Source organism: Hirundo rustica, chromosome 21 (genome assembly GCF_015227805.2).
Source record: "Hirundo rustica isolate bHirRus1 chromosome 21, bHirRus1.pri.v3, whole genome shotgun sequence".
Classification (NCBI taxonomy): Eukaryota; Metazoa; Chordata; class Aves; order Passeriformes; family Hirundinidae; genus Hirundo; species Hirundo rustica.
In genome coordinates this window covers 496,604-523,383 of record NC_053470.1, presented here as the reverse complement: position 1 = coordinate 523,383, position 26,780 = coordinate 496,604, and the positions used below count along the sequence as shown (strand labels likewise).

At 60.5% G+C, this 26,780-nt stretch overlaps 3 protein-coding genes across 7 annotated transcripts; 1 reads left to right on the top strand and 2 right to left on the bottom strand.

Moving 5' to 3' along the window:
• The first annotated feature begins 247 nt into the window (after positions 1-247).
• Positions 248-4,549, top strand: ERCC6L (ERCC excision repair 6 like, spindle assembly checkpoint helicase). Its single transcript, XM_040084236.2, has 2 exons — positions 248-346; positions 489-4,549. Exons 1-2 carry the CDS (start codon positions 294-296, stop codon positions 4,273-4,275), a joined length of 3,840 nt encoding a protein of 1,279 aa, XP_039940170.1. The 5' UTR covers positions 248-293; the 3' UTR covers positions 4,276-4,549.
• A 2,278-nt stretch (positions 4,550-6,827) lies between these two features.
• PIN4 (peptidylprolyl cis/trans isomerase, NIMA-interacting 4) lies at positions 6,828-7,768 on the bottom strand. Its single transcript, XM_040084237.2, has 4 exons — positions 7,685-7,768; positions 7,398-7,468; positions 7,162-7,281; positions 6,828-7,003 (listed from the first exon to the last, which is right to left on the bottom strand). Exons 1-4 carry the CDS (start codon positions 7,722-7,724, stop codon positions 6,845-6,847), a joined length of 390 nt encoding a protein of 129 aa, XP_039940171.1. The 5' UTR covers positions 7,725-7,768; the 3' UTR covers positions 6,828-6,844.
• Positions 7,769-10,296: 2,528 nt separating this feature from the next.
• Positions 10,297-26,007, bottom strand: NHSL2 (NHS like 2). Of its 5 annotated transcripts, none has more exons than XM_040084002.1 (8): positions 25,937-26,007; positions 17,113-17,265; positions 16,163-16,299; positions 15,868-16,072; positions 14,854-14,985; positions 11,536-13,746; positions 11,315-11,447; positions 10,297-10,980 (listed from the first exon to the last, which is right to left on the bottom strand). In XM_040084002.1, exons 1-8 carry the CDS (start codon positions 25,998-26,000, stop codon positions 10,668-10,670), a joined length of 3,348 nt encoding a protein of 1,115 aa, XP_039939936.1. In that variant the 5' UTR covers positions 26,001-26,007; the 3' UTR covers positions 10,297-10,667. The 5 variants fall into 5 exon arrangements, with proteins under 5 accessions (XP_039939936.1, XP_039939937.1, XP_058279209.1 ...); XM_040084003.1 differs by having other exon boundaries at positions 14,854-14,934; XM_058423226.1 differs by lacking the exon at positions 25,937-26,007 and adding an exon at positions 20,344-20,553.
• Positions 26,008-26,780: the final 773 nt, after the last annotated feature.

Below are 26,780 nucleotides of genomic sequence, written 5' to 3'. Positions count from 1 at the left end.
CGACGGCGCGGCAGGAACCGGGAGGGCACCGTGGGCGGCGGGGACTTCTGTGTCTGCCGAGTTCCCCGCGGATGTTCCCCCTCGCTTCCCACCACCCGGCGTGAAAGGGACTGGACGGGACCAGCGCTGATCCCCGTGCCCCCCGGCCCGGGAGGAGGTGCGGAGAGCGCTCGACCCCGCCCCTTTGCTCCCGCCCCCGGCGTTGATTGGCTGTGGGCGCTGCCGATTTACATGTGGCGCGGTGCGGGACGGGAAGGGCCGCGTTCAAAACGCAGGGCGGCAGAGCTGGAGCCATGGCCGCCCCTGGGCCGGGAGAGGCGGCGGTGGAAGAGGAGCGGTATCGGGGGTGAGCGGGAACGGGGCTGAGCGGCCGGGAGACTGCGGGGGGCCGCGGGCAGGCTGGGGCGGGGCCGGGCCGGGGGTGGCGGGCCGGCACTCCTGGGTGTAGCCCGGGCCTGGCCGCCCGGTTCTCATGGTGACTTCTCCAGGCTGGTGACCAGCGCGAAGGCGGCGGCGACGGACGGGGACCTGAGGGAGGCGCTGCGGCTGTTCCAGTTGGCGGCTGCCATCCGCCCCAGCGAGAAACTGCGGGGCCGCATGCAGCGGGTGCAGGAGGCGCTGGCCGAGGCCGAGCAGGAGGAGGAGGAAGAGGTTGAGGGCTTCGTGGATGTGTGCGGCAGCGGCCTGCTGATCTACGGGGAGATGCACGGGAAGCTGTTCCAGCACCAGCGGGAAGGTGTTGCATTCCTGTACCACCTGCACCGGGACGGCAAGCCTGGTGGCATCTTGGCAGATGACATGGGCCTGGGCAAGACCATCCAGGTGATTGCCTTCCTCTCCGGTATGTTCGATGCTGAGCTCATCCAGCACGTCCTGCTCATCATGCCCACCACCCTGGTCAGCAGCTGGCTGGCTGAGTTCGCTCGCTGGACACCTGGCCTACGCGTCAAGGAGTTCCACGGCACCAGCAAGACAGAGCGTGCCAGGAACCTGGAGAGGGTCCAGAGAAAGAATGGCATTATCATCACAAGCTACCAGATGCTTATTAACAATTGGAAGCAGCTGGCCAGCTGCCACGAGCAGGAGTTTGTCTGGGACTATGTCATTCTTGATGAAGCACATAAGATCAAGTGCCCGTCAAACAAGACAACCAAGTGTGTGTACGCAATCCCGGCCCAGCACCGCATCCTGCTTACAGGTACCCCCGTGCAGAACAACCTGCAGGAAATGTGGTCCTTATTTGACTTTGCCTGCCAAGGCTCCCTCCTGGGAACGGCCAAAACTTTTAAAATGGAATATGAGAATCCCATTACCAGGGCAAGGGAGAAAGATGCTACTCCAGGTGAGAAAGCACTGGGGCTAAAGATATCAGAGAATCTCATGGCAATTATAAAGCCCTATTTCCTCAGAAGGACCAAGGAAGACATCAAAAGCTATTATGCTGATAAAGCGAATACTCCTCTTCCTGAGGATCCAAGTGAGAACAAGGCTCCTGTCATGCCATCTCTCACTAGGAAAAATGACTTTGTTGTGTGGGTGTACCTGTCACCAGTGCAGGAAGAAATCTACAAGAATTTTCTCTGCCTGGATCATGTGAAGGAAGTGCTGATGACGACCCGATCGCCTTTGGCTGAGCTTACAGTCCTGAAGAAACTCTGTGACCACCCCAGGCTTCTGTCTGCGAGAGCCTGTATCCAGCTGGGCTTGGAAGAGCAGGGGGGCTTTGAGCAGGATTACAGGATGGAAGCAGGTGTCCTTTCAGGCATGAACAAAATAGATCATCTCTCTGATGAGACTGTGATCCAGGAGTCTGGGAAGATGCAGTTCCTTGTGGGACTACTGGAACGGCTGAGAGAAGAGGGACACCGAACCCTGGTGTTCTCACAGTCGAGGAAGATGCTGGATATTATAGAGCTTGTCCTGTCTCGCCGGCAATTCCTGATCCTGCGCATCGACGGCACAGTGACCCACCTGACGGAGCGGGAGAGGCGCATCAATGCCTTCCAGAGCAGCACTGACTACTCTGTCTTCCTGCTCACCACGCAGGTTGGGGGCGTTGGCATAACCTTGACAGCAGCCAGCCGAGTGGTGATCTTTGATCCCAGCTGGAATCCAGCAACTGATGCTCAGGCTGTGGACAGAGCTTACAGAATTGGGCAAAAAGAGAACGTAGTGATTTACAGACTGATCACCTGCGGCACTGTGGAAGAGAAGATATACAGGCGGCAGGTATTCAAGGACTCGTTAATCAGACAGACCACTGGTGACAAAAAGAACCCGTTCCGTTATTTCTCCAAACAGGAACTAAGGGAGCTCTTCACATTGGAAGATACTCGGACATCTGCAACTCAGATCCAGCTGCAGTCCCTGCACGCCATGCAAAGGAAGTCTGACCTGCAGCTGGATGAGCACCTTGCTTACCTGCATTCTCTGGCGATGTTTGGCATTTCTGACCATGATCTGATCTACACAAGGGAGATGGCTCATGAGGAGCAGGTGGAGAGCGAGGAAGCCCAGCAGTACATCCAGCAGAGGGTACAGAAAGCCCACGAGCTGGTCCAGCTGGAGTCCCAGCTCCGAGATCAGAGGATGGAGGGGATCAGAAATGCTTGTGAAGAGAAGTGGCAAAGACCATCAGGATCAGTTTCTGGGCCAAAGAAGTTTTCTCCAGGGCTGAATGACAAAATTCACTCTGTTTCACCACCAGTAGCTGATGCACATGAAAAAGACAAAGTTATTGATCTTACAGAGGATGAGGCCCAGGTGCTCGATGTCAGCTCCAAAATGACAACTCTGACTGTTGGTGACGTGGATGAAGGGCAATGGGCAGAAGATGTGTCCAGTATGGAGACAGAAGTGCTCAGTACCAGTAAGACAGCAGAACAATCTGTTATACAAGAACCTGAGCAAAATCCTGAATCTAGCATTACACCATCATCCCCTGCACTCAAGAAAGGGAGTCAGAGCCTCCAAGATAAACAACATCTGCAGGTACATCCAGACAGCTTGCCTGAGGCAAGGAACGACCTGTCTGGGCATTGTCACAATTCCTCCAAGTCTGGCATGGCTGATGATCCTAGAAGGGATGCAGAAGTGTCAGTTCAGGTTCTTGACCCACACACTGCCCTGGGGACAGAGCAGAACAATGTTCCTGAGCCAGCTTCTTCTTCTGCAGTGCTGAGTTTATCAAATGTTACACCAGAAATCAATGCTGAGCTCTACAAGTCTCATGTGCTGGAAGACAGCTTGGAGGGTACATCTGCTCCTTCTTTCCAGGATCAAGTTGACTTCAATCTGGTTTTGGAAGAGTCTGAAGAGGGATGGCAGGATGCCTCAAATAGAGATGGATCAGTGGAACACTCTGAGAAGGAGAGCTTACAACTCCAGGCAGAAAGCTTGCGTAAATCTCCAGACAGAGAATCTCCTAACAAAACTTGGCCAAGTGAGACCAATAGCCATGGCAAACCCTGTCCCACAGCTGAAGAAGAGCCAAATGCCTCCTTGCAAGGGACTGAAGCATTGGAGGAAAGCAGTGGTCTCTTTACTTTTGGTAGGAAGAAATGCTTAAACAGAATTGCTTCAGACAGTGAGAGTGAAGAGCAGCCTGAACAAGTGCTCTCTTCTCCCTTGGACAGCACTCAGCACGGACTTCCAGAGGGAATTAGCGCTTCCACCCCTAAATATGACACAAGAAGAGCTAAAGCCATCTTTTCTCCCCAACTAAATAACACTGGAAACAGGTCTAATGCTTCCAGGCGCTCGTTTGTCAGCAGGTTGGTAGATGAGATGGAGGATATTGGGGAAATCATGGGAACCACTGATGAGGAAGACGATGATAGTGATGCGGAGCAAGAGGGGCTTGTGGAAGATGAAGCTGAGGAGTGCACTGGGGAATCTGCTGAGCCTGAACAAGAACCCACTGGAGAAACAATTGATATAAGTGAAGAGTCCTCCCACCCAGACAGTGTGGAATCTGAGCAGTCCGAGGCAGAGGAACCAGAGTCATCTCAGGAGGAATCCATGCGTGACACTGAGCTCCAGTCAGGCAAGCAGATTGACTACTTCACCCAGGAAAGCAGCTCTGAAAAGGGCATTGGGCAGAGTTCTCCTGCTGCAGATTATGACACCTTGGTACACAGTGGGAAGAAACTTCAGAATGATGGAAAACTCCAGGAGGCATTGGACTGCTTCCTGCAAGCTCTTGACATAAAAAGTGGAGATCCTGAAGTTATGCTTCTGACTCTGAACTTGTACAGACAGCTGGCCCAGAAGTGACATGCTTGTGGCTCTGTGAAGACAGTCTGGCTGTTTCTCGTTGCCGTGTGGCTGCACCACGGCCCTGGGATCTCTGAGCCAGCTCCAGGCTGGTGCTTGCCATATGCTCATGTGACAGAGCAAATTTAGCATCTCCTGCTTGAGGAACCAGTCCAAACATCTAGGTGTTGGATGCTGTGGAGGGAACTTCACTGTGAAGTCAGCTCACAAAGGTGAAAATGGTTCATGTTCCTGTCTGGTTATTTAATAAAAAATTGTATTGTTGATGTCTAAATCCCTCTTCATGCTGGTAGTCCTGGCTTCACCTTTCTACCCTCTAGGTTCTGCTGGTCCTTTACCCTGAGAAGATGGGGACAATGTAGTCCCATGGCCACTGTACAGCCCAGCCTTGGGCTACTGTGGCTCTTCCCTCCTGGGTTTTAAATAAGCCAGTTTGTGTGACTGAAGGTCACCGATCATTTGGGTGCCTTAAAGACCTTCAAGTTCCAACCCCTGCCACAAGCAGGGACTCCTTCCACTAGACCAGGTTACCCCAAGCCTGGTCTTGAAACCCTTCCATGGATGGGACAGCCACAGCTTCTCTGGGCAACCTCTGCCAGTGTTTTATCACTTTCACAGGAAAGAATTTATTCCCAGTATCCCTTCTAAGCCTGCCCTCTGTCAGCCTGAATCCATTACTCCATATCCTATCATTCTAGATCTGGATGAAGTCACTCTCTGGCTCCCCTGTAGGCCCCTTCAGATACTGAAATGTGCTATGAGGTGTCTTCACAACCTTCCCCAGGCTGAACAACCTGAAAAGCCCCAATTCTCTCAGCCTTTCTTCACAGGGGGAGATGCTCCAGTTCTCTTATCAATTTCATGGCCTCTTCTGGACTTGCTCCAACAGTTCCATGTCCTTCTTCTGCTGGGGGCCCCAGAACTGTGTGCAGGACTCTAGGCAGGATCTTGGGAGTACAGAGTAGAGAGGGAGAATCCCCTCCCTCACCTGCTGCCTACATTCCTTTGGATGCAGCCCAGGACATGGGGGATTTCTGGGCTAGGAATGCTTACAGATGGTTCATGGTGAGTTTTTTGTTAACCATCACCCCCAAGCCCTTCCCCCAGGGCTGCTCTCAATCCCTTCTCAGTAGCTGTGCCTGGGAATGCCCTGACCCAGGTGTAGAACCTTGTACTTTCCATGTGATTCCCATCTCTCCAGCCTGTCCAGGTCCCCCTGGATCCATCCTTCCCTTCTAGTGTGTGATCACACCACACAGCTCAGTGTTGTCAGCAAACTGGCTGCGTGCCTCAATCCCACAAACCAGCAGCTCAAAAGCTCCTGGTTCTGGCTTTAAGTGATTCTGCCCCTCACCAACAGTCTGGTGTGCTTGTCACTGGGACTGACTCCTCCCGGCCTCACCTGGTGACAAGCACAGCAGCAGATATGGATGTTTCCTTATGCCATGGCATGCTGCCTTCTGCAATACCACACTGTAGCACAGCACACCACACCTGGCTGAGCTGTGCAGTTTGGGAGAGGAGCTCTTTGGAGCCACACTTGGAACCACAGCAAATACGGATCTAATTCTGCTGGTGCAGTTGTGCCAATGTGCTTTCGCCAAAAGAAAGAACAGAGCTCTGGTAGACTGGAAACAAGTGGTTTATTAACAGAGCACCATTACATTGGGCAGTGTCTGCTTTTCATAGCAAGCCTTTCACGGGCTTCTCTGAGCGTTCCATACTCCCTGAAAAGGGAGTGAAGAGAAGGACCTTTTGTTTCCTCCTCATCTCTGAGCCCTGTGCATGGTGGTCACCTGTAAACAAACCTGGTGCCTGTTCCTGGAGCTGTGGCTGGTTTGAGGGCTCTGTGGGCAGGAAGAGGATCATGACTCTGGCCTGCTTTCCTGAGATGGCAGGAACCTTGCTGGGCTGCTTCCCTTGCACACTCCACAGTACAGGGGCAGGCAAGAAGTGGCACACGAGTGTTTAGTGGCTTTTTTCTTATTCAAACCTGAATTATCCAGTTTCTTCCCCAAGCTCTGAGTGGGCAAGGTGGAACTGGTAGGAAGAAGCGAGTCTGTGCTCAGAAGAGCTCTTCCTCCCCTCCTGTCCCCAGTGCCCTTCCCTGCCTGGCCTGACCCTGCTCCAGTGTTACCTACCCTCCACTGAAGTGACTGTCCTGCAACCCTGGAGCACAACCTGCACCACGGGAGCTCTCTGCACCCTCCTGGGGAGGATAGAGATGGAGACCCAGCCCTGGGGCCCCCCGTGTCCCTTTCTGCATGATTTCTATTTGCAGATAAAAGCCTGGGCCCCTCATTACACTAACAAACCATTCTCTCCACAGCAGGAGATAAAGAGGCTGGCCTGCCAGGCAACAGAGACTTCAACATCTGTATAAGGCTCTTGTTTCACCCTTCCCAGGGACACTTTACCTCTCCAGGCAGGAGCTGCTCTGCCAGCACAGTGGCAGGGGCAGCCAGCTGGCTCCAAGACTGTTGCCGGTTGTGCCCCACTTGCTCCAAGGCCAAGGTGTCTGGGACTCAGGATTCAAGCAGTCAACAAGGTCATCATGGTCATTCACATTTTATTTTCTGCCTTCCACCATAATAATGTGGTATCCGAACTTGGTCTTGACAGGAGGGTCTGTGTACACGGGCTTGTCCATGCTGCTCACAGGCAGGGCAAATGCTGCCTCCTGGAATGGTCCCACCATGGAGCCTCTGGTCATCCAGCCCAGGTCTCCCTGCAGGAAAGGACCGTTGGGGTTAAGCTTTGAGGCTCAGAGCAGGGAGGGTGGGTGACGTGGCTGTGGGATGGGTCCTGCTGGTGACGAGCAGGACCCAGGCTCCCGCAGCCACTGCCTGGCCCCATAGCCCTGTCCCAGGTGCAGCACTCACTTACCCCTTGCCTGGCCTTGTCCTCGCTGTAATGTGCCGCCACCTCGCTAAAGCGCTGCCCGGATTTCAGCTTCTCCATGGCCTCCATGACCCGGCCGTGCTTCTCGCACAGGATGTGTCGAACCTAAGAGGGGAGGACAGCGGGGCTGTGGCGAGCGGGGCCGGCGGGCGGGACGAGCCTCCAGCTCTTGGGGCGGAGAACCCGCACCCCGCCTGGCCCCCGCCGCCCCACACGCTCACCTTGACGGCGCTGCCGCCTCCCTTCGGGCCCTGTGCTTTGCCCTCGCTGCTGCCGCCGCCGCTGTCGCCGCCTGTGAACCGAGCATCCTGACACCGGCCCGGTCCCTGCCGGGCCCTGAGACCGGCTCGGCCCCCACCGCCCCCGGGCCCCCGGCCAGCCGGTCCCGGTGCCGTCCCCGAGCCCCCTCCCGGCCGGTCCCGGTGCCGTCCCCGAGCCCCCTCCCGGCCGGTCCCGGTGCCGTCCCCGAGCGCCCTCCCGGCCGGTCCTGCTGCCGCCCACCACTCACTCTTCCCGGCTTTGCCGCCGCCTTTCCCTTTAGGCGCCATCTTGTCGCCGTAAGGCCCCAGTGCTGCCCGCACCGCGCCGGGCGGGGGCCGCCCCTGCCCCGCCCCGAGGCCCCCAGCTGCCCTCGCCGTGCCGGCACGGAGCCGCCGCGGGACACGGCGCTGTGCGACACGGGACCGCGGGATCCGGGGCCGTGCCTGCCCGGAGGGGGCTGGAGCTATCCGGCACATAGGGCTGCGTTCGGCATCCAGGGCCGTACCCAGCGCCTGCCCAGGCCTGTCCCCAACACTCAGGGCTGTCGCCCTCACCAATCCCACCTGCCCCAGAACACCAAGTTCGGTCCCAGTCCACCCCTCCCCGCTTCTAGTCCTCCCCCCGGCCTGTACCCATTGTCCAGCACTGTCCCAAGCTCTCCCCCAGCACGAGGGCTGACCCCCAGCAGTCCCCCCGGGCTGTCCCTGTCCCTCACATCCATCCCACCTGCCCCCGGACACCAAGTCCATTCCCCGCCCCTCACACCATCCCCGGCCCCCCTCCGGCCTGTCCCCAGTGCCCAGCCTGGGCTGTCCCTGACACCTCACGGTGTCCGTTGGAGCCACGGCGGACACACGAGTGCGTGGCAGACGCTGTGAAAGGCCCCAGCCGATGGGGCCGGGTTCACCTCGAGCTACTCAGGGGTGTCAGGGGGTGCCCACCTCCCCAGCACCCGTCCCTCGGCAGCCCAAAGAAGCACAGGCACATGCGGGCAGCAGGGAGCACTTTACCAAGCTGGCGAGATAAAAAGTATAACATTCCACGGTTGGCACCTTGGCGGCCCCCACCCCGGGGCAGGGCTGTCCTGCCGGCCGGGCTCTTCTCGGGACCCCACTGCCTTCTGCCATCGCAGAGGAACAGCCGCAGCCAGAGGGAGAAGGGAGCGAGCGGCCAGGGACGAGCACTCAGCCAGGAAGAGTCCCAGGAAGAGTCCAGGAAGACCATGTTTCTTCGGCCAGGGAAATTAGGATCTCCGTCCCATGGCCAACCTCCATCGCACAGCCGATCTCCATTCCACGGCCAATCTCTATCCCAAAGTTGACCTCTGGCCCACTTGGACATTTCCCCCCCTGCAGCATTGGCCACTCCAGCTGCCAGTGGTGCTGGGGGTGTTGCAGGGGGGTCCCTGCCCTGTGCTTGTTCCCAGCCCCCTTTGCCGGGTCTGTCCCCGGTTTCCTGAGCAGTCATGTGCAAAATGTACCCGTCCCCAGAGCTTCCCAAGCTGTGCCCTGACCCCATCCTGTGCCAGCACTTTGCCACTGGCTGGGGCCATGGGATGGGGGTGAAATGTGGACATTCGTTAGAGCTTTTTTTTTTTTTTGGTGGGGGCTTTTTTTTTTTCCTTTTTTTTTTCTTTTTCTTTCTTTTTTTTTTTTTTTTTTTCCTGAGTTTCTCAGCCTGGCGCTTAATTACAGGCTTAAATCTGCAGCCCTGTGAGAGGAAAGGGAGAGATGGGTGAGTACCAGGACACAGCCAACTGGAGCTTCAGTGGGATCAGATCCAGGGTGAGGGTAAGGATGGGGGTGTTTGCCCGGGCTGTGCTCCCACAGGATGCAGATCTCCTGGTGGGGCAGAGATCTCCAGGGCAGCCCAGGCCCTTCGGAGGGGTAGCTGAAGCACTGCCGTGGTGCCCTGCTGCTGCCTGGACCCACTGCACTGCTCTCCCTCAGCACAGGAGGGCTGGAGTGTGTGGAAATAGATCAAAAAATCAAGCAGAAAATGGCCATGCTCGTGCTCAGAGCTCAGAGCTCATGTTTCCTCCTCCCACTATGGCCTTGTTACTGGTCCCCTATGCTGGATCCAGGCCAGGAAGAGGCAGCTGGGGGTGAGGGGGGTAGATCCCACCCGTGGATGTGCAAACCCTCCTCCATGGCACCGTGCACATGCCCTGATGGCACGTGTCCTGCTTGGCCTTGCTCAGATCCCTGGTAGCAAGTGGGCACAGGTGAGTGGTGGGCAACCCTGGGGGGACTCAGGAGTCACCAGGGAGGTGGCTCAGGTGATGTCCATCTGGATTCCAGCCACCGTCTTGGTAGCATCCCAGGACCTCTGGTGGCTGGGGCGGCAGGAGAAGGTGTTGCAGAGTCTGTTGGGGAGATGCAGGAGGCAGAGCTGAGGATGAGCTTCCTTCCCATGGCACAGCACCCCCATTGCCCCATTTGGCAGCTGGGTGCGAGGACCCCTGGCGCAGGGGCTGGCAGTGAGTGGGGTGGCTGCCAGACCCCTGTGCACTGAGGCCAGGGATCTGGCAGTGGAGGCAACCCCGGGGTTTATTTTTGGACTGAGAGCTGAGGAGCTCCAAAATGCAGCATTTTGGGGGCTTTCAAGGGGTAGGGGTTTGGCTTGAGGTGGTGGCGCTGGCTGCAGGTGCTGGGTGCCAGTTCCCTGTGTGATGGGGGGATGCTCAGGGCAGTGACAGGGAACCTCCTGTGACTCTTCAAAAGCAACCGCAGATCCAGCTGAACCCCTGGCGTCTTCCCAAAGTGCATCTGTGTGTCCAGCTGAATTCAACCACGGTATGTCTGCATGGGAAACTCAAGGTACAATGTCAAAGGGAAGAGAATCAAACATCACCACCACTGTGCGTTAGAAAAGCTGTTTAAAGTACCACATGCCGAAAGGGACCAGAGAATCTCAAGCTGCTTTGCTGCAGGCATGGGGCGACACCAGGGGCCACGATCCTGTTCTGCTTCCTGGGCAGGAGCCTTCAATCCCAGAAGCTGGCTCAGTCAGGGCCAGTTCTAGCTGCTTCCCTCGTGGGAAGGGCCCAGAGTCATGAGGGTTTGGGTTCCAGCCACTGCCTCTCTGCCAGCAGCTCTCCAAATAAGGAAAAAAAGCAGAAGAACCCCCCAGCAGGATACAGGGGCTCCCCGGCAGCCAGGACAGCCCTTTGCAGCAGCGCTCCCTCTGCAGTCATTGCCACCCCTCCAGCTGGAGGGGCCCCTGTGTGGTCAGGGCTGGCTTTTGGGGCTGTTTGCACTGTCCAGCTCAGGGGCAAACTCTGTGATGACCCTCCGGGCGAGCGGGTTTGTGGTCTTGAGCAGTTCAGCAGCAGATGGCCGAGTACCAGGGCTGGTTTTGCTGCTCTTCTTCTGGAGCAGGGCTTTAAAATCCTCATTCCTGCTGGAAGACTTCCCACTGCTGCCCGCTGCTGCCAGGGACTCGCCAGTTGGGGAGCCTGAAGTCTTTACAGGTGAGTGGGAGGTGGGTCGGTTGCTGAAGGTGTCACCAGGCTCTTTCCGCCCCAAGACCTTCCTCTTCGACCTAGGCACCAAAGGAACATGGGTGGGAGCAGTCTGGGGCTGAGGTGAGGTCCCCGAGCAAGGGGCATGGTAGTGCCCAGCCTGCTCTGCGGGGGCAAGTTGGCAACATAAGCATGGCAGGTGATGCTCCTGGCAGGTAGGACTAATCTGCACCCTCCCTGCTGGTTGTACTCTGCTCAAGGCAGCAGCAACTGGGCTGTCCACAAGGATGAACACTGGCCCCAGTATGGAAAATGGAGGTGTCAAGGCAGGGGTACACCATGCACAGAGCTGTCAGGGTGGTGGGACGCAGTGGGCGCAGGGGCTGTCCCCTCCAGTGCATGCACCAGCCTTACCTGTGGATCACTGTGAAGAGATCCTCTGTGGTGCGGGACATCGTGAACACCTCATCGTCCTCCTCCACAATGGACTCGGCTGTCTTGTCGCTGGCAAAGCTCTTCTCCTCCGTGCCAGCTTCTGCTGAGCTGCCTGTGGGCAGGGAGAGGACAGCAGTGAATCCCCTGTGCAGCATGGGGAACCCCTATCCCTGGGGTGATCCCATGATAAGGGATCTCACCTTGCTCTGAGGCAGGCTCGCTGGCAGGCTCACTGGCATCCTGCCAGCCTGTGGTGCCCCCAGCCTTGGGGGATGGCGGATCCTCAGCGTCAGGGTTGCAGCAGGTGGGGTCAGTGTCCAGCGTGATGATGGGGCTGGGGGTGGGTGGCAGGTCCCCCACACCAGCTCCCTGATGTGCCAGGGCTGGCATGAGCGGCAGGTGCAGCACGCTAGGCTTTTTGGGCACTGGTGGCGGCACCTTGGCCTTCCTGCGCTCCGCCTTGGCACCACTCCGCTCTGGCCGCAGCTCATCCAGGCTGTCCTGCGAGAGCCGTCGGGGCCCCACCGGGGTCAGGGACAAATGGGGCTCCCCCAAACCCCTCCTCAGCTCCCCTCTCCGCACCACCACGACGGCATCCTGTGCCACCCCCGTCTCCTTGGTGGCAGTGCCTGGTGGGGATTTGGGCGACAGGGGACCCTCCTCCTGCAGAACTGAGGGCTTGGGCAGGATGCACGGGGGGCGCCTGGCCAGTGGTGGCTTCTCTGCCACAGGTGGCTTCACTTTCCTTTCCGGCCCTGAGCAGAGGACGTGTGCTGGCTCCTCCGTGTGCTCTGGGCCATCGGTGTTGTATTCCGGCTCTGAGCGGCTGATGGAGCGGAGGCGAACGGAGCGCAGGTCGGACTGTGTCACCACGGGCATGATGGGTGTGATGGGACTGGTCTTCTGGGCCAGCTTGGTGCCAAAGGTGGAGTCAGAGTGGTGCCGACTGACCTTTGTCTTCCCCTTCAGGGAGATCTTCAGCCCTGAGAGGTCGAGGTGGGCGGGTGGAGTCAGTGGGAGGTCAAAGGACAGCCTGCCCTTGGGGCTCCTCTCCATGGGGGACGTAGGGGGCAGAGAGGATTTTCTCTCGGGGACCAGCGGCCTCACACGGACCTGGTGTGGGGAGTGCCCGAGGATGGTGGAGGTGGGTATGGTGGGGGTTGGGGTCTCTGACTGACTGGAGTACCCACTGGATGGGGACATCAGCCCTGTGGGCCTGCCTGGCGAGGAGGTCTTGACGTCTGCCTCAGCAGAGAGCTGGGAAGGCGTCGTGGCCCTGGAGACTGAAGGGGACACGAGGGACTCAGAGCTGCCCCGTGTCTTGGCACACTCAATGGCCGTGGTCCCTGTGGTCGTGCTTGAGCCAGAGAGGGACTGGTAGGGATCGCTGCTGGCCCTCCAGTCCGTGAGATGCCACTGGTGGGGGGCAGCTGTGCTGTCAGGCTCCCTGCCTGCACTCCCCTGGGGGTTGGAGTGCACCAGCCGGTGACCCTGGAGCTCTGGTGGGATGCACAGGCTCTTGGGCCGCTGGTCCTTAGGCAGTGCCGCACTGAGCCCCACGTCACTGTCGTGCCCCTCTTTGATCAGCGAGACGCTGCGCGTGGGTGGCGAGGGCTTCTTCTTGGCCTTCTTCAGGGAGATGCTCTTGGAGCGCCGCCGCCGCTGCCCCTCGGGCTCCAGCCCCAGGGAGATATTGTCAGTGCTGGTGCTGCCCTCAGAGCTGGCGCTGGGGTAGCCCAGGGCATAGTTGGTGCTGCCCCGTCGGGTCTCAGCATACGTGATGTCCACAGAGCAGAGGGACCCCGAGTCAGTGGGCACCGACAGTGACCGCTCACGGAACCGGCATCCTGCCTGCTCCACCTCCAGCCGCACTGGCCCTACTGCTGGCTCCAGCTCCTCTTGGCTTCCTGGCAAGAAATTCCCCTTGGCTCCCTGGACGCACACAGAGCTGGTGGGGGAAGCAGGCACTGGGCCAGAGAAGAAGCTGGGCCCATTGCTGCCTATGCGCTCTTCTGTGGCAATGAAGAAGGAGGTGGAGGTGGCGGGTGAACCTGGGCTGGGAGATGGGACAGAGCCGCCTGGCGAGGTGCAGGTGGGCCCCTTGCCCAGGCCAGTGGTGAGGCTGGGGGGGCTCCCATAACCCAGGGGACTCCAGGGTGGGGAAAAAGGGGTGCCCTGTGTCCCATTGCAGGCACTGGCACAAGGGTTGGCTGCCCCATCCGTGGCAGCAGGTGGCTGGCAGCAGCGGGCCCCGAGGTCACTGAAGGTCTTCCTCAGTGGGGCTGAGAGGGGTGGACGAGGGCTGATCTCCTGGCACGTCGTCCCCTCACTCGTGGTCTCAGGCACGAAGCTGCAGGACAGGGGCTCAGCGATGGGCATGTGTGTGCTGGATGTGGGGCCGTTGGCACTGCCTGTGGGGAGAGACAGAGCCTGGTGAGCACCATCCTGCCTCACTCAAAGGCACACAGCTCTGCCCCGCATGCTGTCCCAGCCCGTCGCCAGTCTTGAGGCTGCACCTCTGCCCAGGCATAAAATGTGGATCTGTTGGCTGCAATGTGCTAAGGACAAATCAGCAGCTGTGGCAGGAGGCTCTACCCATGGGGACATCAGTCCCATGGCAACCAAAGTGCTGCCCTGGTGCTGCCCCACGGCGGGGACACAGATAGGGCTCAGGAGGAGCCAGGTCAGGCACTGCCAGCTGGGACAGGGAGGGACATGGTGCCTCACAGTGCCAGCCGATCACAGCACAGCCAGGACGGGGAAGGAGCCAGCAGCCCTGCTCTGAACACCCCCAGCAGACAGGGATGCTCAAGGCTGTGGTGGGCTGAGATCTGACTGACTCCAAAGGAGGAACCGTGACAACGAGTTGATGGTCTGACCACTGTCATGGGAAGAAACCTTCCTCCTACCCCATGAAAACTGCCTTGGAGCAGCTGGTGCCATGGCTTCTCCCTCTCTCCCTCCCTGCCTCCACAGAGAGTTTGGCTCTGATTTCTCTACACCTTGCACAGGGGATAGCAGGACAGAGTCCCTGAGCCACAGTGGCGGCTGTTCACAAGGGTCCAATGCCAGCCTGGAAGCACTCAGGGCACTCTCACATGCACACCCTTGGCACTGGCATGGCCAGTTCTCCAGCCCCAGCAAAGACCTGGCCAGGTATGTGCCCCACAGCCACGGCACCCTGCGACAGGGTCTGCCCATGGGGAAGGTGGGCACATGGAGCTGCTGGAGCCAAGGCTGGGTGACTCCTGTCTCAGAACCCTGACTCAGGACGAACGGGCATGGCCCTGGACGCCAGCCCCAGGCCAGCCCAGTGTCACCAGTGTGCCCAGCACCTCGGTGCCTTTGGAGGGTGCAGAGTCAGTGTGGTGCCTGCACCTCCCCACAGTCAGGGTGTCCCCAGGAGCCCATCTGTGCCTGGGCTGGCTGCCAGTCCCGGGATGGCTGTGCCACCATCAGGGCAGCTCTGAGGGGTGCTGGCCCTGCCCAGGTGCTGCCTGCGCGGTTCTTGCCGTCACCTTGGTCTCGAAGGGACAGGTTAGGGAATCCAATAATGGTCCGTCTGCGCCGCAGGGTGGACTTTGGGTTCATCGCGGTCTCTGCGTTAAACAGGGAGTGACGAGCACTTGAGTGCCTAGCAAAGTGCTGCCCTGTAGCCAAAACAAACAGCGGTACGCCACGGTGCCAGGAGCCGCTGCCGGGCCAGGAACTCGGCCCCTTCCATCACCCGTGTTCTCTTCATGTCCCCAGCCTGGGATGGTGACACGGGTGAGAGTGTGGGATGCAGGAGGATGGTTTGAGCCATGTGGGGCAAGCACGAGGGAGATGGAGGCACAGTGGGAATGCTGCAGATGGAGGTGGGATGGATGGATGGATGGAGAGCTACAGAGACCAGCCCTGTGCTGTGTGACAGGCACTGGTCTGCGCTGTTGAGGCCGGATCCTACACCACTGTGCTGAGCCAAACTGGGGATGGGTACATGAGGCACAGAGAGGGACCAGTGTGGCCCTGGCACAGCTCTCCATGATGGAGGGAAAGGGTGGAGAGACACCTCTGGCCTTCAGAAGGGGCACCTCACCCAGCCACCAGCCCCAGACTCTGACCTGGGCCAGAGCATGGCACCTGTGTCTGCAAGGACTGGGCAGGACCGTGCTGCTGGGAGCTGCAGCCCTGAGAGAATGAGCAGATGAACAGACAGGGGAGACAGGTGAGACAGGCCGGGTGCACAGCGTGTGGTGAGAGCCCAGGTGACAACAGATTTGGCTGGCTGGGCATTACATCAGGGATGTGAGACCTGCCAGCATCATGGCCAGAGGACCAGATGCACAAAGCTGCAGATGGCACAGGAGATGGCTGGGAGTGATGACAGCATGGCCACGCTGTTCCTTCCCTGCCCCGGTGCCCACCTAACCCACAGAAACAGAGCTTGCAGCCACAGCCCCCTCCAACCACCCACACTCTGCCCCAGACGGCTGCTGGGGCGCATCTCTGCACCCTGTGTTCCCCCTCTGTGCCATGGGATGTTGCCCTACCAGAGACATTGATGGGGATGATGTTGGTCTGGATGGAGCCAGGCTGGTGCCACTGCTTTTCCTCCATGGGGGGCAGGGGGAAAGCCCTGGGCCAGGGCTGCTGCTTGTCTGGGCTGGTGGGGAGGCTCAGGGAGGTGTCAGGAGGCCGAGCACCGAGCACAATGCTGCTGGTGCCCTCCTCTTCGGCCGCTCGCTGGCTTGGGGGCTATGGGAAGAAAACCATGTCAGCCACCAAAGGGACAAGGGTGGAACACAAACAGGGACTTGCTGCCCGCCCTGCCACCCCAGAACTCACCATAAGCACAAACTCAAGGCGTTTGGCAGGTGGAGGTCGAGGTGATGGTTCAGGGGAAGTGTCGAGGGGCAGGTGATCAGCAGCACGGAAGGTCTGCCCGGTGACCCTGCTCTCGGTGTACTGCTCCTCATACTCCTCTGCAAGACAAATGGCACCTGGGACCCTGCTCCTGCTGCCAGATCCCAATGCAGGAGGCACGTGAAGGGATGGTGACTGTCCCCTCTGGCTGTCCACAGCCTAGCTGACTATGCCTGCTCAGGACAGACAGCTCAGAAGGTGAGGAAGGGAGACCCCAAGGAGGATTTGGGGAGACTGAAGAAGCACTCTCCCCAGCAGCTGGCCCCACTCCTCCCGGGGCACAGTCAGGAGATGAGGTGGGTCTTGGTGGGGACAGCCAGGAATTCAGTGTGTCCCCATCCTGTAATTGTTGAGCTAATTAATGCTGGTGGCTGTGGACTGGCGGAAAGCAGGGCTGCTCAGGCTCACTTAATGAGATTACAAGCTTTCGGATGGCTGGGCTGCTGATCTCATCTGACGCCTGAGGAGCATCAGAGCCAGGGCCATGTGACAGCCTAGGCCAGAGACTGGAAGGAAACAAAATCACTGGCCACGTTGATCCAGTTAGGCAAATCAGTGGCAGATCCCTGAGGCCCTTATGAGAACTGTGTTGTGGTGGGGCTCCTGGGTGCCCTGGTGGTTCCATTGGCCTCAATGGCCCCAGCAGATAATCCTGCTTTGGCAACTGCAGCAGTGACTTGGGAGCAGAGATTGGTGAGGGGCTACTTGAGGCTGGAACCCCAAGAACCCAACTCCTGCTGCCTGGTGAGGTCCACGGAGTGGCTCAGACAAGCCTGTGGGAAATGAGCTCACAGTCTCATTGTGGTCACCTAGCCCAGGCAGCACACACCCACCACCCTCACCCAGCCCACCCCAGCCCCTCTCCTTGCTACCTTGCAGCAAGCTCTGGAGATTGAGCTGGGCCTCCTGGTGCAGCTGCTCCATGCCTGGTGGGCGCCCAGCTGCCAGGAAGACGTTCACAGGCTGCTGCCATGGCAGCTTGGCGGGGGTGGTTTTCTTGCTCTCGAGGTCCAGGTTAGAGGTGGCTGCAAGCAGGAGAGAGTGGGGTCAGAGGCAGGTGGGGGGTGGCTTCCCTGCAGGTGCTGCTGTGGGATAACACCGTGCCAGCACAGTGCTCATCCCACCCCAGCTCTCCAGGAATGGGAGGATGTGGCTGCATCCCACCCCGGCAGGCTGCTGACCACTGGGACCAGCCCTTATTGCTGCCACCACTTTGGGGGCTGGACAGCGTCCCTGAGGGCTGCCAAGAAGGGAGCTGGCTGAAATTGGGGAAGGAAGCCAGCCCTGCCACCCGCGCCTAACCGCGCCCGGGCGCAGGAAATGCTGCACACTCTGGTGGAGCAACATCCTGACTGTGGAGGAGCAGAAGCTGCAACTGAAAGACAGGAGCCAGGGACCTGTCACTTCCATTGCACTGCAGCGTGGAGCTCACACGCCCTGCCCTGGCCCCAGAAGCTCTCCAGGGAAGGAAACCTTAGTGAGGACTGCTCAGAGCCTCTGAAACACCCTGATGGGTGGAAAAGTCCCTGGGAGAAGGATGTGGGCTCAGCAGTGAACTGGGGAGCTGAGCGCTGCTCCCACAAGCAGGCTTCGCCATGGGAACACTGCAGCCCCAGCTGCAGTGCTCTGAGTGGATGTGGGTTTGTACCCAGCACGGATTCATGGCAGTGCCACCACTGGCACATTGCCTCCAAGGGCATCCATGCTCTGCAGGCACAGAGTGGGTCTCTGTGAGCTTTACACAGGGATGTGGATGACCATGGTCTCATCGCTGGGGACTTAGGGCTCATCCTCCCCTGCATGGTCCCTGTCCCTATGCCCATCAGTTGAGATGCTCCAATTACCGGTGTGACAAACAACTCCCCTCTGCCACCCGCAGTGCAGTGCCCAGCCCCAGAACACCCCACTGCCCTGCTGCCAAAGCCTGCTCCGTGCCGGGCCCCAGCAAGGGCAATCAATCCCACGAGGATTGATTGAGGCAGCGCAAGCAATCCCACGTACCTGCGAAGGGGAATGGCTCCAAAACGGGCGTGGGATCCCCAGCACAGGCCACATTTCCCTCTGCCCCCAGCGGTCAGGCAGCTGTGGCCCAGCTCATCTGCACTGCATCATAAACATCCCCCCTGCTGCCAGGCACCTTCCTGCCCCCAGATGTCCTCCTGCCTACCACACTCCTGTGCCCCGGGGTGCCCTCATGCCCACCCTTCCCCCAGCTGATGGAGCCTGCACAACGCTCAGCACCCCAAAGTAAGGTGACATGTCCCCTTCCTAGTTACTTTTATATTTTGTTTCCATAACGACAGGCCTTAACACTGGGGTTTTTCCTTTTTTCCCCCCCCACCCCTTCTTCCTCCTCTAAATAATTTGACTTGTTTCCATACCAACCAAGAGGTGTTGGGGCACGTGTGTGTGCCATGCACAGGGCAAGCTTGGGCATCTCCCCAAAACCCTGACGCACAGTGCCAGGGGCAGACCACACCTTCACCTCTGCAGACCCCAGACCCCAGAACCTGCTGTTTTTGGTGAGGTGGGGGATTCAAAGCTGCCCTGTCATTTCTGAGAACACCCCGAGAGTGCACTCCAAATCCTGGCTTGCTGCACCCACTGCCTGGCTCACACAGCCCCAGCCTTTGACTTCAGCACAGCTGATGCTCCTCATCTGCCCATATATCCCGCTGCAGCCACACCCCACCAAGGGCTCAGGGACATCCTGAGCAGCCCCTGCAGCTCTCCAAGCCCCTGCCACCCTCCCCGGAATTCGGGAGCTCACCTCTGCACCTCGGCCCTGCTGCCGAGTCACCCCCAGCACCCACCCTGCGTGCTGACCACGTGGGCAAACCACAGCAGCAAACCCGGGGTTGCCCTGGGTGTGGCGGAAGCGTGGCAGCACCCTGCCCTGCCACGGGGGCAGCTTCGGCCAGAAAGGGAACCCACAGTACCGGGGGTCCTCCCCCGTGGAGCTTCCCCCTCTTTGCTGACACGTGTTCGTTTGGGACTGTGAGTGACACGGTACAGTCCTGAGCCGGCGTGGGTGGCGGTGCAGGCACTGCTGAGCTGCTGGCATTGCCAAGGTGCTGGCATGGAGGGTTCCATCTCCCCAGATGGGGAGAAGGGGTAGGGGCAAGAATGGATGAGCCGAGCACTCTCCTGGCACCCAGATGCCCCAAACCTGCAGTGCAAGGACAGCACTGTGCCAGAGTGAGCAGCACCCCGAGGCTTTGGCTCCCTGGGAGCAGTGGCTCGAGGGTGTTTTGGGAGCAGCACTCCCAGCCCAGCACTGCACGGCAGCTCGGCAGCGGGGTGTAAGGAGCCGGCAGTCCTGATTCAGTGCCACTGGCACAGAGCTCGCAAGGGACAGGCAGGATTTGAGAGCAGCCTCATGCAGGCTCAGTACAAGGGCAGGTCGTAAGTGTCCAAGGAAGCCCAGCTGCCACCCCCATCTGTGGGTACAGATGCCCCAGCCAAGCGGGAGTGTCCAGCAGGACACAGCGGCTGGCCAGGATAGTGCAGCTGAGCTGAGCAAATGCCCTTGGCAGTGACCCTCCTGCCATGCTTATCAGAGACAGGCTCAGAGCACAAAATACCTCTGAGGGGCTCCAACCCCGTGGTGAATGCCTGCGGGAGATGAAGGGCATCCTGGGACAGCAGAGCCAGAGGGACAGCTCCATCCCACCAACCCCGGCAGTCTGGACCTGATCCTGGCCAGCCTTGCTGCTGAGGGAAACTGAGGCATTGCTGGTGGGGGGTTCACCATGCTCCCTGCTGGCACCAGGCCCCCTCCTGGCCCCAGGACACGCGGAGAGGAGCAGGCAGCATCCCCTACTCTGCCTGCCGATGGACATCTGCCTGGGATGTTCCCAGAGTCAGCACCATCATCTGCAGTGGATTCTGCAGCCTCAGAGTCCTGCTGAGCATGAGCCAGTGTCCAGGCTCGGGGTGTTGTGGCCATGGCGGGTCACAAGGACTGAGGTGGAATTCCAGAGAAGTTCGCATGAAGGGGAGCTGAGCTCCACTCTCTCCTGCGGAAACAGCATCCCTGCAGGATCCCCAGCCCCTCAGTATCTCCTGAGTCACCCCTGCTCCACGCCAGCACCCCTACTCACCCACATCCCATGCATCCCGAATCCACAGGGAGACATTTGACAGAGCCATCAGAGCTGTTTCAATCCAGGCTGAAGCTCCTGTGAAACAATGCCTCTCGCTTGAATTCACCGCCAAATTTTCCCTCTCGGGCTTGCTCCCCACGCGCAGGAGATGCCGGGGGCGCGTCTGGAGCCGCTCAGACCCTCTGTGCCAGCGTGGAGAGCTGGCAGGAATGATGTAACGGCAGCAGCAGCAGGCGATGCGCCATCAGCAGAGCAGCCATGGTAACGGGTACAGGCACAGCAGCAGCTACTGCCGCCGCCGGTCCAGAGCACCGAGCGGGCCAGAGGGCGAGGGCAGTGAACCTGGGGGCCGAGACCGATCCTGGCAGCACCCCGAGCTCGCCGCCAGAGCTGTGTGCCGCAGCGCCGGGACTGCGTGCCGCCGGCTCCGAGCGAGTGCCGCGGCCTGCCCTCGATCCTGTACTGCCTGCTGCCGGTGCGTGTGGCTTGGGGACATTCCCGTGTATAAGCCAAGCACCTGCTGCTCCACAGCTAGTGTAGAGGAAGTGAAAAGAGCACACAGAGGGAGCTGGCAGCAGCCACAGAAACACCTCCTGTCCCAAGCTCACCCCCTGCTGAACCGGACCTGCCAGACCAGCTCCCTGTGGGACGTGGAGCCGTGCCCACGTGCAAGGCAGCCCCAGGGCCAGATGCCCACCCAGGTCTGAATGAAATCCTGAAGCAACACCCTGCTGATACCCCTAGGCCCAGTGCCACAAGGCAGCGGTGCTCACTGAGCAGACCCGCCCCGTGTGCCACTTGCACGTGCTGTGCCCGGGATGAGCCCTCACTGGGAAAGCCAAGAGACCGTGCACTGTTCAAATCCGACCCTCTCCAGGACACCTCCACTGTCACGTGTCTGGTGGCATAGCTCCAATCCCCCAGTGAGGCAGGGCCACCTGCACAGGTGTCTGACCTGCTAGAGGCTGGGGCCAGAGGGGCCAGGAGCCTTACAGGGTGCCATGTCCAGGCCCCAGCTTGGCCATGCCAGGACCCTGGTACAGTATGTCCCTGTGCTCCCATGCAGGTGCCAAGCAGGACCACAAACACTGAGAAACAACACCGTCTCAACACACCAGATCTGCCAGAGCTTTTCGGCTCTTCCAAGCTCTCTGTTTAACAAGGAGTTATATGATTTTTGTGCTGAGGGGAGATAAGGGCACTGCAGAAGTTGCTGGCAGCAGGACAGATTCGGCAGCTGTGGCAGTCCCTCAGCTCATGGGGAGAAGCTTGGTTTATATGAGGTTTCTACGAAAACCATTAGCAGCAAAACAGCCAATAACATCTCTGTCCATCAGCAGGGCTCAGAGCTGCAGTGTGCAAGGACATTTGGTCCCAGCAGCGCAATGGGCCCTGGTCAGGGAGTTTTGCAGGAGGGGGTGAATGTGTGCTGCAGGATTTGGCCGGTGAAGCTGGCCCGGGAGGAGCCCAGTGTGCCATCCACCCATGATTTGGGGATGGGAACCGCTTGTGCCGTGCTGGCAGCAGGGCTTGGCCCGGGACCACGCCAGCCAAGGTGGACTCAGGCTGCTCCCTGACAAGGGGCTGAGATCCACTGCTCCCGGCAGCACTGGGGCAGGCACTGGAGCCCCGGAGTCTGGCTGGACCCAGATTCCTGCACCAAGCCCTCCACCATGGGCAGTAGGACCTGTGCCCAGAGCCCTCTTGCAGCCCTGTCATGCTCCCTGGCAGCCTCCTCATACTGCAACTCTCACTCTCCCGTGCTTCCCAGCAAAACTCCAAGCACAAATCTTCCCTGAGAGCCTCAGGAAGCCGGGCACAGCAACCTGTCCTGGCAGCCCATTACAGTGCCATGGCCAGAGGAACCACTGGGCACGGGGTGGCCAGTCAGCTGCCCACCAGCCTCCCCACGATGACATCCCCGGCCTGGCTGGGACTTTGGTGGCACGTGGAAGCTCAGGCAGTGCTCACTACTCTGCCCAGTGCAGGCTGCCTGTGCCAGAGTCTGCTTCCAGAGGGGTCCTTCCAGGAAAGCATGGCTTCCCCTGTGCCCGGCTGGTTTTACACTCCGCGGAGCCAGGACAATGTGAGGAAGTCGCTTGAGAGGGGAATGTGGCCAGAGGTCCTGGGACAAAGGGGCCTGAGACCTGAAATTAGCTACAGCAGGAGCGAGAGCAGTGACACCAGTGAGGGTCCTGGGTGTCTGCGATTTCTGTGTCGACCCACGGTCCACAGTCCCATGGTCCTTCCTCCTGCTGCCACCAGCACATGGAAACTACCAGGAAGGCACCAGGAAGGCACCAGGACAGGCAGGATCTGTCCCAGCAGGACTGATAAGTGGTCAGGGGGACACACGGGCTGGATGTCTCTGTCTTTCTCTTGCTTTGTTAGAGCAAGGACACCCCACATGGCTAGGGAATGGCAGAAGGATTTAAAAGGGACAGGAGCACTCCACAGCTCGGGTCAGTCTGGGAAATGTGGCACAAGACTGCTGAACAGCACTGACCCCGGGGGCTATTGCATGGCCTCCAGAGGGTCCGTGCCCAAGAGCTGCCCCCAGCCTGGGGTCCTGCCCTGCAGAGTGAGCAGTGCCTGCAGATTCCACCGCCCCCACTACCCACCTCAGCCCGTCCCTGCTGCGTGCCTTACCTGCCCGGTGCCAGGGTGCCAGGAGCCACTCCACCTTGGCCATGGCTGCGAGTGCTGGGGGAGGCCACTTGCTCCGGCCACCCAGGAGCTCCTGCCTCAAACCAGGCCGAGAGCACTGAGCTTCCCCCGTCCTCGCTGCCTCCAGCTCCGGCAGGGAGAGGAAGTGACCAGGAACTGGCTGTTTGAGTCAGCGCCACAGCCCATTGTCCTGGCCCCGGCCCCTCTTCCTTCCCTGGGGAAGGATGGTGGAAGGACCGTGGCTCTGCACAGCCCATCCCACATCCACCCGCCCTCGCGGCAGTCACTCAGGAATGCACATCCCTCCGTGTGCTTCCCTCCTGCAGCACCTGGAGGGGATGCTAGAGCCAGGACAGGGTGGACTCCCCGAGCTGGACAGGCTCACGGAACCAAAATATCCCCCAGCTGTGGCTGGAGCATCATCTGAGAGTGGTGGGTGACCTGGGGGGACACGGCCTGTGGGGGCTTGTCCTCCCAGCAGAGCGTGGCTGTTCCTACATGGAGCAACCATAAGACTCCCTGTGGGAAAAGCAGCACCTGGAGCCTGTGGCTGCCCCCAGCCCAGCTGAGCCAATGCCCACCAGCTCCCCCAGTCCTTCCAGCTAACAAAACCAGGGGTCCTTCTGAACCCCCTGGCTCTGTCCTGGGAGCTGCCAGAGCTCCCAGAGCTTCATCTCACTTCAGCTCCTTCCAAAGCCTGCAGCAAAGGCTCCTCAGGGACCAGTTTCCCCGTGCCCCAGGGCTTTGTAAAGCTGAGCTGGCTTCTCACAGAGGATGGAGGCTCCTGGGAGCCAGGGCTGCAGCAGAACCAAGAATGCTGCCCCAAGCGCAGGCTTCATTCAGGAGTATCCCACACCACCAGTGACCCATGCTCACCACAGGGCTGCTCCTCACGGAGCCTCAGCTCCCTCCCTTGGGCAGATAAGCTCCAGCCTGGACCTGTTGCCACCTCTCTGCATGGAATCCTGCTCAGCACATGCAACCGCTCAGGAATCCCCCAGGCACTGAGGCCCCAGAAGCCCTGTGAGTGTCCAAGTATTTGCTTGAGCTTTACACCCAAGATGAATTTAGAGCCATGCAGTGCCAAATCCCACTTTTCCCTGCCCCCAGCAGCCAGATGCAGGTCTTTCCAGAGAAACCAGGCACCTGAGGGAGATCTGCTGGAGATCTCCAGGCTGGTGGGGAACTGAGGACAGAGATTAACCAGCTCTGGCCAGGGCCTGTCCCCACAGTCACCCTTGGGCCCTTCCCAGAGGTCTAAGAATTCCTTTGACAACCCTGAAGTATGATTACTTCTCCCTCTGAGTGGCACCAGGTGGGAGAGGCAGGCAGGGAGCAGAGCAGCGTCCGGTGGTCTGGACACTGCTCATCTTCCATGCCTGCCAATGGGAGCCAAGGGCACTGTGCTGGGTAGTGGCTGGCACAGCATCCCTCTTCCCCCAGGACCTGCAGGGCAGCATCCCACGGTCCCTCTGAGTCCCACAGTCCAATCACTGCCCACTTCCCACGTCCCCAGGAGGCGACCCAAGGGTGATGTGATGGATACTGACCAGCCAATATCTCTTACCCCCTCTGACCCGCAGCTCAGTCTCTCTCCTGGTCCCCCCCTGTGCAATCCGAAGTTCTTCTGCCCCATTTTGGTGCTTTGCACCCACCGCTACGACAGCAGTTGCAAAATTAGACAGCATCAGGTTGTGCTGCCGCCCTCTCTGCCCACTGATTATTAAGCTGTGACAGTCATTTGGGCTGTGACAAGCAGTCCCCATTCTCCTGCAGTTTCTAAGCAATCTTCCCGAGGTCTCTCCCAGGGCTGGAAGTTCCCTGCTGCTGCCCACACTGCTGGGTCCTGCTCCCAAGCCAGCAGGCAGGGAAAAGGCAGCAGGAGCTGGGGCCAGCAGAGCCCAGCATGCTGCACTCTGGAACTCCGTGGCTCTGATGGGCCTGGCGCCAGGAGTTGTGGCAGACCCCAGCTCCCGGCTCTTCTGGCATTCCCAGGAGCTGGGCTGGAAAAAGAACAGGAGCTCTGGGGAAGGTTGCTGAACTGCCTGCACCAGCTACATGGGGACAAAGGAGTGACCAGACAGGTCCTGCTTGTCTGACCCTGCTTCCTCAGAGGGCACCTGCCCTCACTGCCCGCTCCCAGCGCCACGTGAGTCCTTTGCTCCCCCTCAAACAGCTCCCTGCAGAGCTGCAGGGCTGCCCACCACCCAGGATTGTTTGTGGAACAAGAGCCCCCAAACACCCACCACCGCTGCGATGTGTGGGAGCAGGGAGCTGGGGTGCGGGGGCTGGATAGGCACTGGGCTCCCTGCCTGGGGGGGGCCCAGCTCCGGGAACAGCGACTACAGGGGCTCCCCGCTGCTGGGGGCTGGCTCCCCATACCTCGGGGCTGCATCCCTGGCCCCAGGGCCGGCTCCCCACTGCCTGGGCTGCGGTCCCACGCCCAGGACTTGCCTCTCACACCTCGGGACCGGGTTCCCATGCCCAGAGCTGGCTCCCCGCACCTCGGGGCTGGATCCCCACTGCTCGGAGTTGGTTCCCCACTGTCTGGGCATGGCTCCCCACACCTCGAGGCTGGATTCCCGCGCTCAGGGCCGGTTCGCCACTGCACGGGACCGGCTCCCCGCAGCTCGGACGGCCAGCACCTGTCCCACACGCCGGGGGACCGCAGCGGCCCCGCCGCCAGCCTCATCCCGCGCCGTCCCCGGCAGGAGGCGAAGCCTCGGCCGGGGTGACCTCTGCCCGCGTCCTCCAAGCGACCCGCCGGGACCGGGGAGCGAGGAGCGCCGAGCCGCGGCCCGAGCCGAGCCCGAGCCTCCCCGCGCCCGCCGCCGCAGCCCGGGCTCTCGGGGGTGGCGGTGTTCCCGGTGCTCCCGGGGGCGGCGGGGGCGCGGGTCCGCTCCCGCCCCGCCCGCGCCGGTACCTGTTGCCGAGCGCATCCTGCCCCGCCGCTGGCTGCGCGGCCCCTTCCGCTGCGCGTTGCCCATCCTCCGCCGCCGCCCGGCCCGGGCTCCCCGCGCCGCCGCCCCCGGGCCGCCCCCCGGCCGCCCCCCGGCGGGCCCGCCGCGCCGCGCGGGGAGGAGCCGCGGGGCCGGGCCGGGCCGGGCCGGGCCGCATCGCTCCGAGCCGAGCCGAGCCGAGCCGAGCGAGCGGCGCCGGGCGGCACCGGCACCGGCCCCCGCCCCGCCGCCCCCTCGGAGCCGAACGGGCGCCCAATGGCGGCGGCTGCGGAGGCCGGGCGAGGGCGGCGCGGGGCTCGGGAATACCGGGGCGGTGGGGATAGGGCGCGGGGGGATTGGGCTGGGGGGTAGTACCGGGGTGATGGGGATGGCGATACCGGGGCTGGGCATCCCCCGAGGAGATAGGGATCGGGGTGATTGTGGGGCGGTGCCGGAGCCGGGCACCCTCAGAGCGCTAGTGCGGGGATGCCAGGCGCTAGACAGCCCCCAGGGCGAGGGGATTGGGTTGTGGGCCCTCGGGCGGGGTAGCTCCCGCGGAGCCGTTTGATTTAGGGATGAGCGGAGGGGGTCCTGGGGCTGGACGGTCACCGGGGTGGTGGGGATGAAGTGGTGCCAGGGCTGGGCACGCCTGAGGCAATGGGGCTGCCTGTGAGGTCCTGGGGCTGGGCACACTGGGGGTGTTGGGGCCTGGTGGGGACCCCAAAGCTGGCCCTGTGTGGTGGGTGGCTGAGCAGGGCATGGATGGATGCAAGGGGTGGAGGACCTCTGACAGGAGGCAGAGGTCAGCTCCAAGAGCAGCTGGAGCCA

Excerpts from the sequence above, each read along its gene's own strand:
- NHSL2 (XM_040084002.1), bottom strand. The coding sequence starts at position 26,000 with ATGGGCAACGCGCAGCGGAAGGGGCCGCGCAGCCAGCGGCGGGGCAGG. Across the intron at positions 13,747-14,853 it reads CCTGTCCCTTCGAGACCAAG|GCAGTGCCAACGGCCCCACA; the intron begins GTGACGGCAAGA and ends CTCTCCCCACAG. Across the intron at positions 10,981-11,314 it reads CTCTTCACAGTGATCCACAG|GTCGAAGAGGAAGGTCTTGG; the intron begins GTAAGGCTGGTG and ends TTTGGTGCCTAG.
- PIN4 (XM_040084237.2), bottom strand. The coding sequence starts at position 7,724 with ATGGCGCCTAAAGGGAAAGGCGGCGGCAAAGCCGGGAAGA. Across the intron at positions 7,282-7,397 it reads GAGGCGGCAGCGCCGTCAAG|GTTCGACACATCCTGTGCGA; the intron begins GTGAGCGTGTGG and ends CTCCCCTCTTAG. Across the intron at positions 7,004-7,161 it reads AGGACAAGGCCAGGCAAGGG|GGAGACCTGGGCTGGATGAC; the intron begins GTAAGTGAGTGC and ends CCTTTCCTGCAG.
- ERCC6L (XM_040084236.2), top strand. The coding sequence starts at position 294 with ATGGCCGCCCCTGGGCCGGGAGAGGCGGCGGTGGAAGAGGAGCGGTAT. Across the intron at positions 347-488 it reads GAAGAGGAGCGGTATCGGGG|GCTGGTGACCAGCGCGAAGG; the intron begins GTGAGCGGGAAC and ends TGACTTCTCCAG.